The 20338-nt window shown below is 39.3% G+C and overlaps 1 protein-coding gene across 1 annotated transcript; it reads right to left on the bottom strand.

The window, feature by feature from the left end:
- Positions 1-11730: 11730 nt before the first annotated feature.
- LOC116177677 (cytochrome P450 9e2-like) lies at positions 11731-13617 on the bottom strand. Its single transcript, XM_031496717.1, has 5 exons — positions 13279-13617; positions 12736-13225; positions 12319-12685; positions 12006-12272; positions 11731-11959 (listed from the first exon to the last, which is right to left on the bottom strand). Exons 1-5 carry the CDS (start codon positions 13479-13481, stop codon positions 11787-11789), a joined length of 1500 nt encoding a protein of 499 aa, XP_031352577.1. The 5' UTR covers positions 13482-13617; the 3' UTR covers positions 11731-11786.
- Positions 13618-20338: the final 6721 nt, after the last annotated feature.

The raw sequence follows: 20338 nt of genomic DNA, 5'->3' as shown, positions 1-20338 counted from the left end.
ATACACCCTAGTGGACTTAAACAATGCAAATAATGTGACAAATGCGATTGCTAATATTATCAAGTACATGACTAAGTTACTAGAAGCAGTATAAGCGAAATGAGTTTTCTAGTCTACTTATATAGGCTCAGTGACTTGGACCACTATATAAAGTGTGTGCATGTGATGTCGATGCAATTAATAAACTGCGATAACGTCTAAAGTACTATTCAACGACGGTCGAGTATTATCCACTGAGTAAGTTACATAGTCACCACTCATGTAGTCCGGACGACAAACGCGATATTTTTGAAGAATCGTGCACTTTTGCATAGAAGCATGGATGTTGGTATACAACTAACCTATACCCCAACAGTCATTTTAAACATTAGAGCCACTCTGGCTCTCTGCCAGGGGGGGCGTAGGGTGCCCATTTCAAAACGGCCGCTTTAGCAATGGTATCCATTCGGTAATACCTCTGCCAACTCGCAACCACTAGGGCTAGAACAAAATTAAAACACGGATTTGGTTGAGCACAAACTTAGCTTAAAAAAATGTTGTATTGATATTTACCCTAAATGTATTGAATGTGACTTTTTTTGGGGTGAAAGTTAACCTGTATTGTTTTTCCCACAAAAAGTCGAGAATTTAGTTTTTCTTCACTCAAAATACTGTTTTTATTCATCTTTTTAGATGTATAGTTAAATTTATTAACATACATAAATTAAATTGATGAAATTGTAATTTTATAATATTTGTTTTGTCCTATTCTTCGTATAGTAAAATCTTATATGTAGTTTGAAAAGAAAATTGTAACTTTAGAATAATTATTATTATAATTAATTAATTATACAATTAATTAAACACCATCGTGGCTACTCAAAAAACCCTCTATCCGAATGGATCTTGCGACTGAGTGCACGAAAAATGATGCATCGGCTGAAATTCAAAGTAAAGTGGATAAAGTGTTATCGGAGTTTCCTTTAGCGAAGGTTTTATACACGGATGGATCAAAAACAGAAAACGGTGTTGGTTGTAGTATGGTTGTGGATAAAGTACCGTTCACCTGGTGCCTGTCGCCTGCTGCTGGCTGGAGCAGTACGCTATCTGGCAGGCACTCAGGTACTGTGAAATGAACTGCGAAATAAAATCAGTTATTATAGTTAGCGACTCGCAGGCTTCCTTAATGAGTCTTTGTAATCGAGACACGCTAGATGTTCTGACCAAAATGTGCCAGGAAGTTGTTAAAATACTGGAAGACCGAAACGTGTCTGTGAACTTTCTATGGGTACCTGCGCATATTGGAATTAAGGGAAACGACGAGGCAGATAAAGCGGCAAAGATGGCATCAGCATCGAACGAAATTGATGTATCAGAGGTTAAGGCAGTCGAACAAAAAGGAATGATAGCACGATGTATGCAAGAACTATGGCAAAGACAATGGGATGACTGTAATACCTACCTTAGGCGATGTAAACAAAGCGTCACGTCTGTTTCTCCAGCATTAAAACTGCCTCGTCAGGAAAGTGTTTGTCTCCATAGACTAAGAATAGGACATACCGCTTTACCACATTCTTACCTTCTAAAAAGAGAAAATCCACCTGTGTGTGAATTTTGTGGTAATTTAACATCTGTGCAGCATATAATAGGTGAGTGTCCGGCACAAGTAATACAGCGACAAATGTGCGAACTTCAACAAAGAACGGAGAAGTGCCTGACGGATCCTGATGGAATGAGGAACACTGTGAAGTACCTGAAAGTCTCTGCGTAATTTAGTAAAATATAGATAAGATATAGAAGGTGGTACTTACCCGCTTACATCTTACATGGAAAAGCGATTCTAGCCTGAAAACGTTTAAGTAGAACAAGAACCAGTAAAAAGGGCTAATGACCTGAGAAGTTGATGCCCTCTAAACAAAAAACAAAAAAAATACTGTACTATAGAATCTATTATTCACGATCGCATCCACCACACTTGCAACGTGGAGTGCAAGGCAAGTTCGATTTCGTACACTTGCAGGAAGTACATACGCTGCGCTTACAGTGACATTTTCACCACTTCCTTGCAAGCTTCGCTCGCTGGAGGCAGGTCCATCCATTTTATTTGGAATAGCATCGAAAGCTTCAATTAATTTATATAATATGCAACCTTAATTATTTTGATGTAGTGCAATTTGTCCTCACTTACCGCCCACCTTAAGTTGCTGCGCTTCCACCCAAAATCGCCTGGATCAGGAAGAACAGGGTTTCTTTCGAGGGCTTTACCCCAGACATACCTCCTTGGTAGGCAGCACGGAGCAGATGGAGACGAGGAGCATCCTGTGTAGGGGGAATATTCTCAATTTGGCTACCCTTGTGAATAAATAAGACTCTTCTGCAATCGTTGACAGTTACCTCAGGACTCTGCTCCGTGCTGCCTACCAAGGAGGTCATGTCTGGGGTAAAGCCCTCGAAAGAAACCCTGTTCTTCCTGATCCAGGCGATTTTGGGTGGAAGCGCAGCAACTTAAGGTGGGCGGTAAGTGAGGACAAATTGCACTACATCAAAATAATTAAGGTTGCATATTATATAAATTAATTGAAGCTTTCGATGCTATTTCAGATAAAATGGATGGACCTGCCTCCAGCGAGCGAAGCTTGCAAGGAAGTGGTAAAATGTCACTGTAAGCGCGGCGTATGTACTTCCTGCAAGTGTACGAAATCGAACTTGCCTTGCACTCCACGTTGCAAGTGTGGTCGATGCGATCGTGAGTAATAGCTATAGTACAGTATTAATTAATTGTATAATTAATTAATTATAATAATAATTATTCTAAAGCTACAATTTTCTTTTCAAACTACATATAAGATTTTACTATACGAAGAATAGGACAAAACAAATATTATAAAATTACAATTTCATTAATTTAATTTAATTAATTAAATTTAATTTATGTATGTTAATAAATTTAACTATACATCTAAAAAGATGAATAAAAACAGTATTTTGAGTGAAGAAAGCCTAGATTCTCGACTTTTTGTGGGAAAAACAATACAGGTTATCTTTGACCTAAAAAAAAGTCACATTCAATACATTTAGAGTAAATATCAATACAACATTTTTTTAGCTAAGTTTGTGCTCAACCAAATCCGTGTTTTAATTTTGTTCTAGCCCTAGTGGTTGCGAGTTGGCTGAGGTATTACCGAATGGATACCACTGCTAAAGCGGCCGTTTTGAAATGGGCACCCTACGCCCCCCCTGGCAGAGAGCCAGAGTGGCTCTAATGTTTAAAATGACTGTTGGGGTATAGGTAAGTCGTATACCAAAATTCATGCTTCTATACAAAAGTGCACGATTATTTAAAAAGTGCTGTTAGGTTTCTACTATGCGCATTTCTATACAGCAAAGTTAAATATTGTATTCTATTTTGGGGTAGATCTAACTTAACTCATAGGATTCTCCTAATTCAAAAGCAAGTAGTGAGATCTATAGTGGGAGTAAAGAAGAGAACATCATGCAAAAATATATTTAGACAACTTGGACTATTAACTGTTCCTGCTATATATATATTCTAGAAATTCTGATGTTTGTAAAAGAAAATCTAAAGGAGTTTTCTGTTCATAACTATAATCACAGTTACAATACACGGCGTGGTAAGGATTTCTGCATTCCTGCGCATAGACTAAGTATGTCAGAAAATAATCCGAGATATATGGGCTCATTACTTTTTAACAAACTCCCAGAACGTTTCAAGTCTGAAACCCGACATAAACAATTTAAGTTTCAGGTAATGCATTTTTTATTGTCCCAGTGTTACTATTCAGTGGAAGAGTATTTGTCAGATTCGTGTACTTAATTACATTTGGTATCGTTAGTAATACAATTATGTAAATAAATAACCGTTTAATGAAAATAATAGAACAAAAACAAATTACATATAAGAACGGGGTTTTAAAACATAATAAATTTCATCAAAAGAATTACAAAAAAAAGGTAAAGTTCCTAAAATACATTCGGCATTGCCTTTTTGAATTTCTATACCTATCCGTTGGTAAATAAACTGGGTTGAGCGGGACTCTCCTGTTTTTTGCCTGAGTCTTTTACCAATTGCCGCTGTTATCATTTTGGCTTCATTTCCCCACGGACCCATGGTTTCTACTGCGAATCCGTTAAAAATAAATGTAGGTTCTAAAGCAGCGTAAGTATTCTTCTTATTTTACACAACGTCATGGTCTAATGCTCTAATAAACATTATTATTATTATGGTCGGTGTTTCTTGTGACAACTCAGGTCTAGCCTGGTTAACTAATCGCACGGATTAAAATCAAGTAACGATTAGTGTCTGTGTCTGTGTCTGGTGAAGTTATGTAGGGTAGGGTAAAAAAAAAAAAGAATAAAAAAAATAAAAAATTAAAAATAAAACACTCACATTGGAAATCTAGGGATAGTATACATAGCTATTAATGGCCACAATAGTCAACGCTATCAGGAAAGAAGAAAACAAAACAAAAATATCATTATAATAATTCCTGTAATTTTATTAAATAGAGTTTATTGTGTAAGTGTTCCTTTGGCTTTGCGTTTGGGTTGAATACGAGTGGGTTGTGATAATGTGGTGTGTTTCTGTGAAGAAGGTGTTTTGTGTTTTTTAACTGTGCTAGGACGTGTAACTTTATTGGGTGGACCTGTCTTTGTAGTGCAAGTTGCGTTACTTGTATTTATTGCGTTTGTTTGTTCAGGAAGTTGTGTTTGTGTGGTTGGTTGAGTTAAGGGTGGAGATATTGCAGTATGTTGTGTGTCATGTTGTGAGTCTAAAGTGCTGTTTAGGCTTTTGCGTTTGGGTTGAATACTAATGGGTTGTGATAATGTGGTTTGCTTCAGAGGTGAATCTCTGATTGCAGTATATGTTGTATCATTTGTTGTACTTGTTTGTTCGGTAAGTTGTATTTGTGTGTTTGTTTGGGTTAGAGGTGGAGATATTATTATTATTATTATTATTATTATTATTTGCTAATCCTCCGGACTAATGTAGTTGACAATTGCTTTGTTTTGACAAAAAAAAGACACTAAAATTGAATAAACTGTGTGTAGTAATTTTACTTGCATCACATTCTCTTTTGGTGGATGTTTCTCGGGTCTTTCTGTCCCGCGCATGGTGCCAGCCGATTTATATATGCACTACCACTCATTTTCATCGTAGTTTCCGTAAGTGTAAAGCGACGATTCTGGTTTTAGGAATGCGCAATAGGTGGCACGGGCTTTGAAATAGCGACTACTCAAAGTTTCGTGACTGGTTTGGTTAGTGTGTAGTATTCCGAATCTGCTAAAAAATACTCGATTAGTTATGCTTTTGTCCATTTGTTGAAATAGTTATTGGCCACTAATAGATATTTATTTCCTTAATCTGCCTCTCTGGGGAGGGGGGGGGGCTGCAATACAAGCACCTATTTTTGTAAAGATTGCCTCATTAGCATTCTCATTAGTGCTTTTTCCTTCCTACCGGTCCAATTTACAAAGTTTACAAAGTCTCTATATCTATAGTTGAATTTACCCGCACGTCATCAAGTCTGCTTTTTGGGAATACTATAATGTCAGCGTACTAACAAAATAAAAAATATATGCTTTTGAAACACCACATTTAGCCATAGTTTACGCTAAATAATTTTTTATACAAAAAAAATTAGTTACCAAGGCAAACTGATTTGAAATCGGGGAAAAATAATTAAAACAGCTGAATTTTTTGGCGGGCGAAATCCTGGGTATTGAAAGGGGTGTGAAGTTGTATTATACAACTTATGGCAAAACTATTAATTTTAGACGAAAATGTTTAAAGTAAAAGTTGTAGGTAATAACTTTTGTGTCTATACTTTGAGAGGTCTCACCCTGTATATACAACCTACAACCATGCACACATTTTTGAGAGTTGGCAAACACGCAACTTTTTAGAGGGGGAAAGCGATTTGCGCTATCTATGGATGGCACGAACGTGGTTTTTTTTACGTTGGCCATCTTGTCTTGAATGGCGGTCGTGAACGCGTCGCTCCATAAATGTTTGTTGTTATTTTGTGTTATTTAATGCAGGTAGTAATCTTTGCATTTTTGTATATCGTATTTGTGTTTTGTATGCAGCATTTTATATTTTTGTGAGTTTCAATCTTTGTTTTTGACTTGATTTAACCTTAATGCAGAATCACATATTTAATACCGTTATCCGTTTGTTTGTAATTGTTTACGTTTTTGGTGTAATGCTTGCTTAATTTATGTTTGTTGATGTTGATTACTTGGTCTTATCCCTGAAGTTACATTCATATAAGTTTTGATCATTTTATTTTAATATGTGGAAATTACCGATTCGTTTGATGTAGGTATGTACTGACTTGTTGTTTGTAACTAACATTTTCTCCGTGAATAAAGCAGTCACGGGGGTGGTAAAAACTGTAATCAAATTGAGTTACGACACCTAATTCCGTCATTGTCTTCGACATTCAACTGTAGGCTCGATACCCCGAACGAAGGGTGAAGTCACCTATCTTGCAGGGGCAAGATTATGCTAATGAAAACTCTTCGGTTTAGAATCTATGTGCGATAAATGAGCTACGACTCAAATTCCATATATTTCTGCCGATAGTTGAATTTCCCTACACGGCCATGTAATTTTCCATCTTGCTTTTAACAAAAGACTTTATTGCACCAGAGATGAGTCACATCCTGTACTATTAACCCTTTCTCAGAATTTAGATACCTGCTCTTACCTGGCCCTTTGTTCCCAAAATTTGTTTTTAACCTTGAGTGTATCCAACTTGGTGTATATGCATTTACTATCTTTGTTAACCGCTGCTTAAAACTTAATTTTACAAATATTTTGTTAACTAACTTTTGGACTGTATTAATAAAACTGCGAGGTTTTTCTACGTCGCACTCTTTTTACCCTTAGCAGTTACTTTTGAGTACGACACCTTTTGGCTTTGCTTGCTGATTAATGTACATCAACTAAATTTCCGGATTTTTCATTTCATTTTCATCATAATAATTACGATCCTTGTTAAACAAACTCTTCGCAATTTCAGTGTTTTATTTTACGTGCCACTTTTCAAATGTAAGCGGGATCTTGTTTAGTTTTGGAGGGAATAGTCATTCGGGTGGTCATTTTTAAACGTTGCCGGGTTGACTTTATTTCAGTGTTCTTGTAGTGTGAAGTTAGCGTAGAACCTGGGGGAAGTACGCTACACTACAGGTTTTTTTTCATAACCTCAAATTTTTCGAGAAAAACTGGAAAACTGTTCGTTTTCTACTCTTATTTTTGCGAACTAAAGTCATCTCATCGGGGTCCAGGTCGGGGTCTGATATTCAGAGAAAACGGCATTTTTATGGCAAAAAAGAATACCTGCGCGGGTAAAGAAAATTTTCGTAAAGATTTGTATTTTAATAATCAAAATTAAAAAATATCATTCCGATAGAAAAATTTCAATAAAATCGCCAAAAACTAAAAAACAGTTTTCCGCATTTAGCGTGGCGCCATGTGGGCCCGCACCCATAGCGAAAAATTTTTAGGGGCGGCAAAATACCAAATTTGGGAAATAATTCAACAGTGTGATCGTGGAAAAATAACATAACCTCTTAAGAAATTGAAGTTGAAATGCTACGCACACTCTTACCAACTTAAAAGTAACCATGAAATAGGGAGTAACATAACCTACATATCGATAAATATATGCGAACTTTGTATTAATTAAGATTGTGAAAAATTTAGGGCTTCTCCCGCAATTTTTTTGTTGAAACCGTAATAAGGTGTCCTCTAGCTGTTTTTATCAATTTTGATATCGTGCCTAGGGGATTAATAACGTAACCGCGGTTAGATTCTCTGAATTCTCTGAAACACTTTCAGTGGTTACATTTACATGTTTGTATATTGGATTTCATTGTTTAAACTGTAAAATAAACTTGAAATGCGTGAAATTGGTGTCTTTTATTATTTTGGAGAGTCACTTCTGCATTTCAGTTACTTGTTTGTGATTAAAACTACAGATATTATACTTTGTTTCAAACACGCTTTATAAATCCGTAAATCGTTAATGTCACGTCCTGTGGTCAATTATTGTGCACTAGATGTAACCGGATACGGTTCATTAAGAGGAAATAATTGTGGCGCCGGCGCCATAAGTAAGGTGGCCAAGGAATAATTGTAGATCACGTGACGTCGCCAAGGTCAATCTCACTAAAATGGCGGGTCCATGTAAAGAATACGGTGTCATCCAGGTACTGCGTAGGTAATATCCTGTTATATAATAACGGAAAAGTAATCCATAAGATAAAACGATGAGGGAAGACCAAAAATTACGTATTAAGAAGCATGCTGAACCATAATTCGTACACTACTTACTTACAAATATAAATCCGCTAAGCGTATTCAATAGAGCAACTGCAACCCATCAGAAATAGAGAGAAACACTCCAAAGAAATATGGTGATATCCACTACAAAGAGCGCTTTTCAGGTATCGAATAGAATTGAAGCAACACGGAAAACATCTGCACGACCTCTGGCAGCGAAACAAAGAACTATTGTAAATTAACCGGCTGTGTCTCAGCGGTAGAGCGTTTGGATACATAGTCGGAAGGTCGGGTGTTCGAGCCTGGGCTGAGGTAAGAATTTTTCATCTGTGGCAGAGATGGGAATTTCCTTAGATGAGTTTCGAGCATTCTGCCGGCTACTCCTTCAGACTTTCTACAGGGGCACCTCTAAAACGCATTCTGCGGGTCACTTACGTAATTGGGCACAAGCTTGTTGAGGACCCAGAACAACAGAGGGACAATAAATAAATAAATATTGTAAATGAAACCTGCAATACTCAGTAGCTAAAACTAAACGGGCTTACAGAGGAAATACATAGATGGCGCAAAATAATTGAACATAATACAGTGACTTTTAAAGAGACAGTGACGACCATAGAAGCCCATCCGCCATGTTGCATCGAAAAGTGTGACGCAGTTCAGTTGAAACTGGACTGTGGTGCTAAGGGTCCCTGGTTCGAATCCGGGTTTGGGCATGGATATTTGTAAATGTATAGTGGGTTGGGTTGGTAGAGCAGCCTTGGGTGAAACCCCGCCCACCCAAAAATAAAGGCAAATACAAGTACATATGACATGTGTTGCATATATGTACTACAATCCAATAGTATATATACCTACTCGATGTAACATGCCACCGATCTCAATAACCAATCAAAAATTAGACACTATTGTCGAGAGTAAGAATCGAAGACTTATTTAAAGGGAATTTAAATTTGGAATTTTACATTGGCAAGAAAAGAACGTTACAATTTACAAAGCAGGGCAGTAGCTAGAAGGGGACAAGAGAGGACAAAGCCCGCTCCTGAAAATTTGGCAGATTGTAGCATTCTGATAAATGATCAGACATTTATTAGAAACATTAACAAAAGAAGAAATAGAAAATTCCAACCAATTTATAAGTGGGGATATTAATTAAGAAAATGTTTTAGGTTGAAAGTATGTTTTTAAGTTAGTTGTTAAATGAGTTACGTTCATTGTGTGTTTCCGTGGTTGTTTCCCAGGCTGTAGGCGCATAAATGACATACATATTGTAACGTAAATTTAATTACGTTTAAAATGGATTAATTTATAACCATGATTATTATTTATCACTTACAATTTATAACATAACACAAACGCATTGCAAACAACATTCTTTCTCGAATGTTCTGGAGTATTCAAGGGTGCTTCAGAATGTTCTAGAGCAACACGCCATATTTCCATGAAAGATTGCGTCACATCTGCCTTCGTTCTTTATCGGCGATGACTAATCTTTTTTAGCGCCTCGATATCTATCGGGATTTCTGGAATATTCGCTACATACTGTATCACTTTAATTATCTTTTTGGCCACCTGCAATACGTAGTACATGTATAAGAGAGGTGCCTCCAACTTTTATGACTTTTATGTACTTATTTCCTGCCAAACCAGTAAGCCGATAGTAATTAAAGTTGGCACGTGTTCTTAGGTGTAAGATGAAAAGCTGAACAGAGCTTTCCAAAATGTCCTGTTATTTTTTTATTAATCAATTAAACGTTACCTATGCTACCAAACTGTGCGAACTGGATTTTGTAAGCACAATTAAACCAAAAACCACTATCACATGGGTATTTCCAGCGCAACCTACTCACATAGACCGACGGACGGACTACTTTTAAAGGCGATAAATAAGGAGCGATTTTGGCAAATAAAGTGATTGATAGTTGCACATCTGGATACGAGGCCTGTCTCCCAGGAAAAATATGTTGTTACCAAAAGTATACATGGCCCACTTGGGAATTGTGCAATCGAGATTCGAGTTCCCCAAGAAAATTGATGCATAATTAACGATTTTGACATCCTTTGAGTAAAAATATTTTGGTTGCCAAAAATAATGTGTCATTTCTTGGTCATCAAGTTTGATCTGTTTCCGAACAAAATTGGTGCATAAATAACGATTTAGACCGATTTCAACGTGATGAATGCAAAAGTTAATTTGTGATAGTTGCACACCCGGAACCCATAACTGAAGTCGATACGAGGTCTAGGGACTGAGCTATAGCATGGAACGACAGACAGGCGGACTTTTTTGGATTACGCTAAAAACGAATTTTTTAGCGGGTGGTATCTGCGCGGCAAACAGCAAATTATTAATATTTCGCCCGCCCGCTCTGTAGATTTCTTTGCCCGCTCTTAGAAACTAATCTGGCTACGACCCTGTTACTACGACTTCCACTTCTTCCAATGATTTTACCCACAGGTGCCGCTATTAAAGTACGGATAAACAAAATGAGTTATTTAACAGCAAATTGAAATTATTAAGGCACCCTTAAAGCTATTTAATTCACGGCGAATAAAAGAACGATACTGTAACCAAACGTTTTAGGCTACTTTCTAAATATTTTTCTCCTGGAGTTGCATCGATCCCATAGAAATTGTCTGAAGTCTGGGCTCCCTAAATGAAAGTTCATATTCGTGTGATGTGAAGTGCATAAATGAAAATGGTGCACAAAACGTACGTTTCTCTCAGATTGAAGACATCTCACTGAGTTAATACTTAGTCAGCTTTTCTTAAGTCAAGGTGCGTCGTTGTTGATAAACAACATAAATTCATCGTAAGACCGTAAGTAAGAGTTCATGAATTTCGGTGCGCTTGAAGCTTGTCGCTCAAGTTTATTAAAGAAAATGCCCCTCTTCCGAAAATGCAATGAGATTACGACGTCACGTATTTCTCAATACGAACGAAACAATCCATTGACTATCTATCCGCTTTTTTCTTTTTACTTCGCTATTTAAGCTAAGGTCAAAACTGAACCAACGAAATGTCTGCGATCAGCGTCTCCTCTAAGCCAATCCGCGAGCCCCCATTCTTATATACTTTACTTTGCCGGTTCAGCAAAATGGAACCGACGCAAATCTCGCGACACGCTGCTATCTTGGTAGAAATAACCCACGCATTCTGCGGAATCCCGTGTCAGGCAGCATATTAAGATGTGTCGAAGGCGACGCGGCTATGAAGTAAATAGTCTGATGATGTAATCCTCTTGCCGTTGGTGTCTTCGGCCTTTCGGAAGATATTCGAAAAGTAGTTGAAAAATTCAGAAAAATTCAAACATTGTGAATTCATTCAAATTAAGCAAACATTACACACGGAATTCAAAAATGTATTACTTCGGTGTTGAAATTGGAACTGAACTGAAACGCAATTCGATTTGCTTATTACAATAAAAATAATACAACAAAAATGAAAACTAACCAACATTTTTAATCAACAGATGTATAAAACTCAAACTAAAATGAATCAGTTAACCCTTCTCGGTTTCAAAGTCACCCACACGCCATCCGCTGGAAGACCGTTGAAACTCGTTTTGTCCGGTATCAATGGGATCGCGGTCTTGGCATTCGGCACAATTTCAAAATTTTGCAGTAACCGTATAACTATTAGTTTTACTTCCAACAAAGCAAAACGAGAAGCTGTAATGAAGCGAATGTAACTTTAGCCAAGGCAATATTAACTTACCAATGCAAGCTCTCGGACCCGAACCAAATGGTATGTAGACACCCTGATGGATCTTTGATCTGTTTTCCTCGCTAAATCGTTCGGGATCAAACTTTTTGGGATTCGGAAAGTACCTCTCGTCGTAGTGTAAGGCGCACGTGGGCAGCCAAAGAACTGTACCCTTTTCCAAGTATACAGGCTTTTCCGAAGGATCTACTGGTTCAATTGTGTACGGCTTCGTGGATCTTCGATCGACGAACGGTACATTACTGTGCAATCGTAATGACTCTAAAATGGACGAATCAGAAATGGGTACCAGGACACGCGCACGTACCTGACAAAACGCATTCTAGATAACTCATCGATTTTATTGTTTCGTATGTTACTTCTCCAGATGTTCGACAAATTTCCTCGTGTAGTTTTCGCTGAACATCTGGATTGATAGCCAACTCGTAAGCAAGGAACGTCATTGCGCTTGCAACAGTATCGAATCCGGCAAGGAAGAAAATAAGAGCTTGGGCTGTTATATCCTCATCTGTCATCTGGTGCTCTGCGTTTTTGGGGTTCCTCTGTGCCTCTATGAGCAAATTAATCATATCGGGACGTTCGATTTTTTCCTGTCGCCTAATTCTGAGCGTCTCCTTTATAATGTTTCTGAAGTAAGCATCCACGTCGACACCGAAGAACTTTATGTTGAGCAACTAAAAGTGACCAAGTCTATAGATTTGGTTTCCATTCAGTCTTTACGTACCTTCATTATGCTAGGACATGAGCTGTAACCGAAGAACTTTAACATTTTCACTCCCGAAATCCTAGACGCATCCTTGCCCATCAAGTAAAACTCGTTATCTCTATTCTTCAGCGAGTTACAGGTAATCCCAAATGCGCACGTGGCAATCACGTCATTGGTGTATCTTGTAAACGCATCCATTACCTCTACCTGTACGCCATCTCCAGACTCTTTGAAGTAGTTTATAAACTGATCGGAGCATTCCGCCATTAATGTGAAGAATACTTTCATCTTGCGACTGGTAAATGATGGACTGAGTGTCGATCGCACTTCGTGCCAGTCCGATCCGGTTAAGTTGAACAAATTTTTAGCAAGTAATGGTTCCAAACCCATCGTAAAAACTGACACGTGCTCGGGAAAGGTATCAAAATCTTTTATTGTTATTTGCTTTACCAGCTCTGGATCTCGTATTAGTAATATTGGTTGCCGAAACTGGTACAATCCGACGTAACTAAAACGTATAGAGTGATGATGCGATGGAGTAATAACCCTCAAAGTACTCACCGACTGTTTGGGAATGCATTGTAGCACTCCCGTGTCAGGGTTTCGAAGGATTTAAGCCGAAGGACGTTTCCACCGAAATTTCCAAGAAAGTAAATCGGCTTAATGTAGGGCACGCCTTTGTCTCTCCATTGACTATACACCCTAGTTAACTTAAACAATGCAAATAATATGGCGAATGCGATGGCAAATAGTATCAAATACATGACTAACTAGAAGCAACATATGCGAGTTTCTAGCCTACTCATTTAGGCTCAGTGACTTGGAACACTATAAAGTGTGTGTAACGATGTGACGTTGATGTAATTAACAAACTGCGATTGCGATAACCTTTGAAGTACTATTGAATGTCGGTGGAATATTTGCAGTGCCCATTGCTCAGCATTTTCAGCACTTTAGAATAGGTACATTCAAATGCGCTCACCGCTCAGCATGGAAATTACCTACATAGTAAAAACTCATCTAGTTTGGAAAATGGAAGACCACACTTACTCACTTACTTACTTACTTACCCATTACATTCTCGTAGGTTGCAGGGGCGTTGCACAGACCAAAGGGCATGACCGTAAATTGACAATAAGCTGGACCCTATACCTATGCTTTTTCGCGGTGTTTAGGATCCATGCCAGTAGCCGCTTTTCATGTCTAAGTTGAAAAACCATTTAGCACCCGCAAGCGTATCTATTGTGTTCGGGGCAACTACCTATCTTTTTGTTACGTTGTTCAGTTGCAGTTTCGAAAACATCGCGCTGTCAGCTTTCTTCTTCACTTGCACCACAGAGGACGTCCAAGGGTTGCAGAAATTGCGTAAATTTTGCAATCGCGTAAAATGTCCAGGAAAAAATCGCCTTCTGTAACGGCTTAGTTACATTTGCATTAAATAAAATTGAACCTCTACGCCACTGGTAAAATCACAATTAATTTTATCTACGGTCAGCTCTAATAACAATTTTAAATATACCCCTTACCTTGCGGAAGGCCTTTTACGCCTCTTTAAATCGGAAAATCAAAGCCTGATGCTCTGTCTTGATTGAACTAGAATAAACGCACGTAAAAAGAATTGATTGAATAGATAAACGAATTAAAACCAATCCAATTCCAATTTCCTTTGCATCTTCCTTGCTTTAAGATATTACTTTGGTTCAAAAAAGGCAAAAAGATAGATACAACCCCTATCTCGTGATCACAAAATCAATTTTAGATTTCATGCGTGCTATTGTTATTGTTTGCGTTTTGTCCATCCGTCCGTCCGTCCGCCCGGACCCACTTCTACCGTTTTGAACTACTCCTAGGGGAATGGCCCTACAGTACCTTGAAGGTGTGCCAAACGGGCATAAAATTTCGCTGTATAAAAGGGGAGCCCCCCCCCCCACGAATTATTTCCTGAGATGCTGTTTTTGAAAGTAAAACGTGCATCATTTCTACATACGACAACCAATTGGTCTTTTTGCATACGCATGCGAAGTTAAATTTTAGAAAAGGGGTGTGGGAGTGGGGGGGGGGGGGGGGGGGTAAATATATGCACTACCCTTCATGGTATTCTAATGAAAGGTCTCATCGAAATAAATTGGTTTGTACAAACTATAACAATCCCGTGCGACCCTCTTTCTAGATCAGTGAGCGAAGGGGCCTGGGGGGGGGGGGGAGTGTAACTAGTTTTATCCTTCATGGTACTCTAATGAAAGGTCTCAATGAAAGGAACCAATTTCTACCAGCCATATAGCCTGCTCCTCGACCTCTTATCGTGATCGGGTATATTCCCTTATACCTCAAGAACGGATTGTCGGAAGAGGGTACTCACAAAGGGTTCGTGCTCTTGTTATGTATGCCAACGTAGTGTCGTGGTGATGTTTTGTAGTGCCCCGGGGCTCTTCTGGGGTTGCTGAATTAAAATTATGCGCCTTACGTCTTCCGGGGTCGCGTACGGGAGGATGTTGGGGTAAGGAGTGGCGAGCAGTTGTTCTGGTTCTTAACCCACGCGTCGACTGTGGGCTTTATGGGTCGCCTGATTGTTGGTCAATGCTTGTTGAAAGTTTGCTGCGAAAATTTCGGCTTTTTCGGCCGGATCGTATATCGCCATCTGCTGTGTAATGAGGGGGTATGTCGGGGGTCTTCTCTTCGCTTGAATTCTGGCTACCCTGATCGCGTGGCCCGTTCTTGTCATTTCTTGTTCTACATTGTTGTTCCAGCTCGTGTTGTTATATTCTCTTGGTACCTCTTTAAGAGCAGCTTGCTTGTTATTGAGGTGCAGTTTTATTGCCTGGTCCCTTGTGACTTGCCATAGTCGACGTTTTTGTTTAATTTCTTCTCGGAGATATTGCGTTATCTGCCGCCCTTGTCGGTTTGGTACTGTCTTCGTGCTGGAGTCCGTCGTGTCCCTCGTAACGCGTGCGTTAACGACGTTACGCTTTCTTCCAGCTCGTTAACATTACGGATGATGGCATTCCTGGTGCTAATGGTTCTTTGCAGGCGTTGATTGAACCATTTCAAGTTGATTGCGATGTGGGCAGGATCTGTATATACCGTCATCATCACTGGTAGAAAGTCTGATGCTCCGTCGATGACATCTGATTGATGAGCTGCATTTTCCGGGATGCACACGGAGTTGTTTGGTGGAGTGTTCTTCCGGCTGTATTGGTCACTCTGGAGCCTTATCCTACGTGCTTTGCGTTGAGATGTTGCATCTTGAAGTTTCATTATTGCATCGATGTCGTCGACACGTAATGGGTGTTTCGCACTGCGATACACGATGTTGCTAAGAATGCCTCCTATTTTGACTTGCACCCCTGTGGTGTCCAGGCTGTTATTAGAAGTGCCAGCGGTTGGTGCACTGGTCGGTCGGTACGGTATATTTTATAATGGGGGATGTTGAGCTCGGCGCCGTTGATGAGGTGAGTTTCCCCAATCAGTGCGACGTCAACGTCGCAGTTGCACAGGATCCATTTGAGAAAGGCATTCTTGACTCGAATTCGGTGGGATGGTGGTGTTTCTTCTTCTGTTTCCGGTGTCAGCCATCGTCGGCAAATATCGGGGTAACGGCGAAGAGTATCATTGATATTGTTAGGGCGTCTTCACTGAAAATTTGAATCCACAGGTGTATGAATTCTGTGAGGATTGCATAACCACAGACGATAATTAATAGGCGGGAGGATTTTTGAACTGGAACCAGATTTGGGCGTGTTATCTGTGAAACTCTCTTTTTTCTTTGCTTTATCGTTCGTTGGTAGTGGGGCACCCGCAGCTTGTGATAGGCCAGAAGGTTTAGTTTTGGGGATGGCACCTGTAATGTGTGCTAGCGGGACCGTTATTGATTTTGATTCAGTCGTTAGCACTCGGTACAGGGGTACCGGGTGTGTTGGTGACGGAACAGATTAACTGTTAATCTGTGGTGACGGTGATTGAATTTTATCGTCTCGGTTGTCGCCTGCCTGTCCCTCTTCTTTGTCATTTGTTTCCTCCTGGTGACCCATTCCCATCCCTCGTCGTCTGCGGAGGTGGTGATTACCTCCCGAGCTGCGTGTTGGATAATGATTGTTAGTGTGGCGAGTAGAGGCACGTGACTATGTTGATGGATTCGGTGCCTCTGTTCAACCTGTGCGAGGTAAGCTGTCCTGTCGCCCTTTGGGTTGTATTTTCGGGCGGGGGGAAGCCTCTCTCCTTAAGCTCGGTTGCTATCTCCTCTTGTTGTAGTGAGGATGCTAGCTACCTCGATTTCGGGTTCCGCTGGTAAAGTGAATGTGTGGAATGAAATGTTGTGTTTGCGGAGGGACTCTTGCACCATTCAGAATTGGTTTCCGCCAGTATTCTCGGCCCTCTGCCTTACGCGCGGATGTTAATTGGTTTGCCGGCGACGGTCTCCATGACCCTGGCGTGGGTTACGAAGTTGTCAAACTCCGGGATCACAATTGGCGAATTCTAAATTTTTTGACCTCGGTTGTTGCGATGGTTTGTGTAGTCTCTTTGGTGGAAGATGTTCTGGTGTTGGCGGTGGCTGCGTAGGAGGTGTCAAACTCGGAGCCGCCAGTTTGCTCCTGGTGGAAGTCTTGAGCTCTTGACCTTCCGCCTTTTGGCCTGTTTCTTTTCAGGTGGCGGTGGTGATGGTAGTAGTTTTGCCTCCATTTCGTCTAGAACAGGCGTCGAATCTGGTTTGCGGTGGGGCCGGTATGGGTTGATTGTGTTGTTGGCGGTAGTTTTGCCGTCTCCATTCCTTCCAGATGATTCGTGGGAGCTAGTTTTCTCTGGGGTTTTCTATGGGATGCTTGAAGATGCTGGTGGTTGCTGAAGATTTTTAATTTCAAAGGCAGCAGCGGTGTTTGCGCTGAAAGGCATTCCGCTCTAAAAAGAGCACCTGCGGCACTCGCGGCTCCCTGTCTGTGTTGGATTCTTGAGCCTTTTAAGCGTCACTTGTAGGCGACGCAATTCGGACGATCGCTCGGGATCGGTTGAAGGTTGTTTATTACGCAGCTGTTGCCCTACTCCTCTATCCGCCTACTTCTAGGGTGATGGTTCTCTGGTCATAGCGAAGCAGAGCACGAATTTACTCGTATTTATAGTGGTGTGTTTATTTCGTCTGGCAGAATGAAATTTTTGGAAATCTTAATTAAGATGGACAACGGCGGTCTCCTTTTTTTGTGTAATTAACATTTGCAGTTAAATTTTAATAATTTGTCGTTACTGTCGATTACTGTATCATACGAGAAAGCCGTCAGGGTTGTTTTTGTTTATATTTTTTTTAACGCAGAAGTTTCCGGGAATTTTGTTTGGTCTTTATCTGTTACCAAATGCAAATTCTTAATTTAATTGACAGGTGGATGTGTAGTTAAGATAGATGAAATTTTATTTTTTCCTAGAATTTAAGTTTGGATTTATCTCTTAATGTCTGATAACAAATTGATTTAGAAAAATTAATCTACCTCTATTTCTTGGTTTAATAACGTACGCTGAGAGGATAGTACTTGTTGTTAACTGTATATAATTGGTTGTTGTAATTTTTATTATCGGAAGAAGGGTTTCGCCTTAAATAGGACGTTGACAAGAAAAGCGTCGCTTTTAGCCACAATCAGACCAGAGTTACGTTTCGTTGAAATTTGAAATCATCTTTATGCCAAGTTTAGAGCCATAGTGCGGCCAATTTAAATCAGTTTTTTGTCGAGTTCATAAGAATAAGAATGCATGAATGATTGAATTTGGAAAGAAAAGAGGTGGCTGTTAGTAGTATGAAGTGAATGTAATTTTGAAGGATAATAAAAGTCATATTTAGAAAAGCAAAATCTGTTCTAAACGCAACATTTTTTGCCACAGTTTACGCAGTATTACGTTTTGTTGAAGAATTGATTTCGCTGCTTGCGAGTACCATCGTGGATTATTTGTTTTGAAGCCATAGCCAGCATTGAAAGTTTCGTCTGATGTTAGTTTGAAGTTTGAAGAAGTTTCGTATGTAAAGCCGGAAGCCGAATTCACGGCTAATTATTGTTCGACGTTTTGAAGTTTTGGCCATCCAAGGTGCTGCAAAGAGAGGTGTCCTTGTCTACCCTAAGAGAAGATGCTGCGATTACCCGGTCGTTAGTATAAAGTGTGTTCATTGAAAATTGTTTTTGTGAACTGTGTGCGGATACTTTTTGTTCGGATTACAATTCCCGGACAAGTAATGTAAGCAGTTAAGTCTTAATTTTAGTCTATTTGTAATAATTGTGTTTTTGTACCATTTTCCTTTTGTGTGTTAAGATTAAATCGCACTTTTGTAATTTTCACATTATTGTTTAATTCACAACGACGTCTTTTCTAATTTACCTGTTGTTTTATTGGATGCTTGCCCAAGGTTCATTTTAATTGTTCAAAATTTTGCAGTTCAGTTTGGAATTTAAGGTATTTGGTTTGACCAACTATCTGTTAGAAGTTAACAGGTTAACTGAGAGCAGAGTCGAATCTCTCCTCTGTACTGGGGAGAAGTTTTGTGCCGTGATAATAAATAAAGGTTAAGAGCTAGCTAGGTTTTTGTTGTGGTGTTTTGTGTACGGTCTTTCTGGCCTACGGATCAGTGCACACAGCACCTTTTTCTACTGTTATCATTTATTATAAGGACTCATTTATAATCACCTGATTCTGAATATACGTACGTAAAGCAGTATTTATGATCCTATTCTATTTACATGCGAAATCAAATTGCATTTCTAACCGCGATTATTAACTTCAGATTACTAATTCCCGTTACAACACATAGTCAGAATAGTAGCAGTGTAACAGAACGGTGCCATTATGGCGCATTAGGCCGAACGCAATATTTGTATAGGTTATTCCTCATAGAGTAAACTGAGTAAACGAAATCGGCGTCTTCTCGTTCCAGAGTGTTTCTAAGCTCGACGATCTGTAATAAAAGGAACCGCGACATACAACAACAAAGCTTCAGCTTACAATTTCGGAGATTGGCTAAGATCAATTTATTCTACAAATTCGAGTTAACTCGATACTAATCTTTTATAAGTATGATTGTTGTTTATCTTACATAAATATAGTAAAACTGTTTGTTTTAAAAATGTACTGATTTGATTCGCAGTTTTCTATATAAATGGTATAGTCATCGTTACCCAATATGCCATTGACATTCATGAACCCATAACTATGTCGGATTCAGCAAGCGATAAGGTTCTTTTTATCTTCGTATACTCTCATTCAAAATTAGGGGTTAACGGGGTGAAGTATATTCTAGAATGACCTATTACCAGTGCACCGGTGAAAATCCACCCCCAATGCCTGTTCCCCTTCCGTAAAAGGTTTTCAAGAAAGCTGCGGAATGAACTCTTTTGTCTGATTGAACTCTAGGGAGGAGCGCTCAATTCGTAATTCGAGACCCCGGAAGAACCAAAACACACAGGGCAAATGAGCTGGATTCCGACGGTTCTTATCTGAACATTATGGCACAAGTTTGAACTTGCATAGTGATTACACGCAGTTTGTAAAACAGCTTATCATCACTCGACTTTTTTTGATAATAATATTTTGCTTATTCACTACGTGACTTGGATATTTACATCTATTTACTATATAAACCGAGCTCACCATTAAT

Source organism: Photinus pyralis, unplaced genomic scaffold (assembly GCF_008802855.1).
Source record: "Photinus pyralis isolate 1611_PpyrPB1 unplaced genomic scaffold, Ppyr1.3 Ppyr1.4_LG8, whole genome shotgun sequence".
Lineage (NCBI taxonomy): Eukaryota > Metazoa > Arthropoda > Insecta > Coleoptera > Lampyridae > Photinus > Photinus pyralis.
The sequence above is the reverse complement of the archived record's forward strand: the minus strand, read 5'-3'. Positions and strand labels throughout refer to the sequence as shown.

What these genes read in the sequence shown, in the direction of transcription:
- LOC116177677 (XM_031496717.1), bottom strand. Translation starts at nt 13,481, where the DNA reads ATGTATTTGATACTATTTGCCATCGCATTCGCCATATTATTTGCATTG. An exon ending in AATGCATTCCCAAACAGTCG is followed by an intron (nt 13,226 to 13,278) that starts GTGAGTACTTTG and finishes TATACGTTTTAG; the next exon opens with TTACGTCGGATTGTACCAGT. An exon ending in TCTAGAATGCGTTTTGTCAG is followed by an intron (nt 12,273 to 12,318) that starts GTACGTGCGCGT and finishes CGTCCATTTTAG; the next exon opens with AGTCATTACGATTGCACAGT.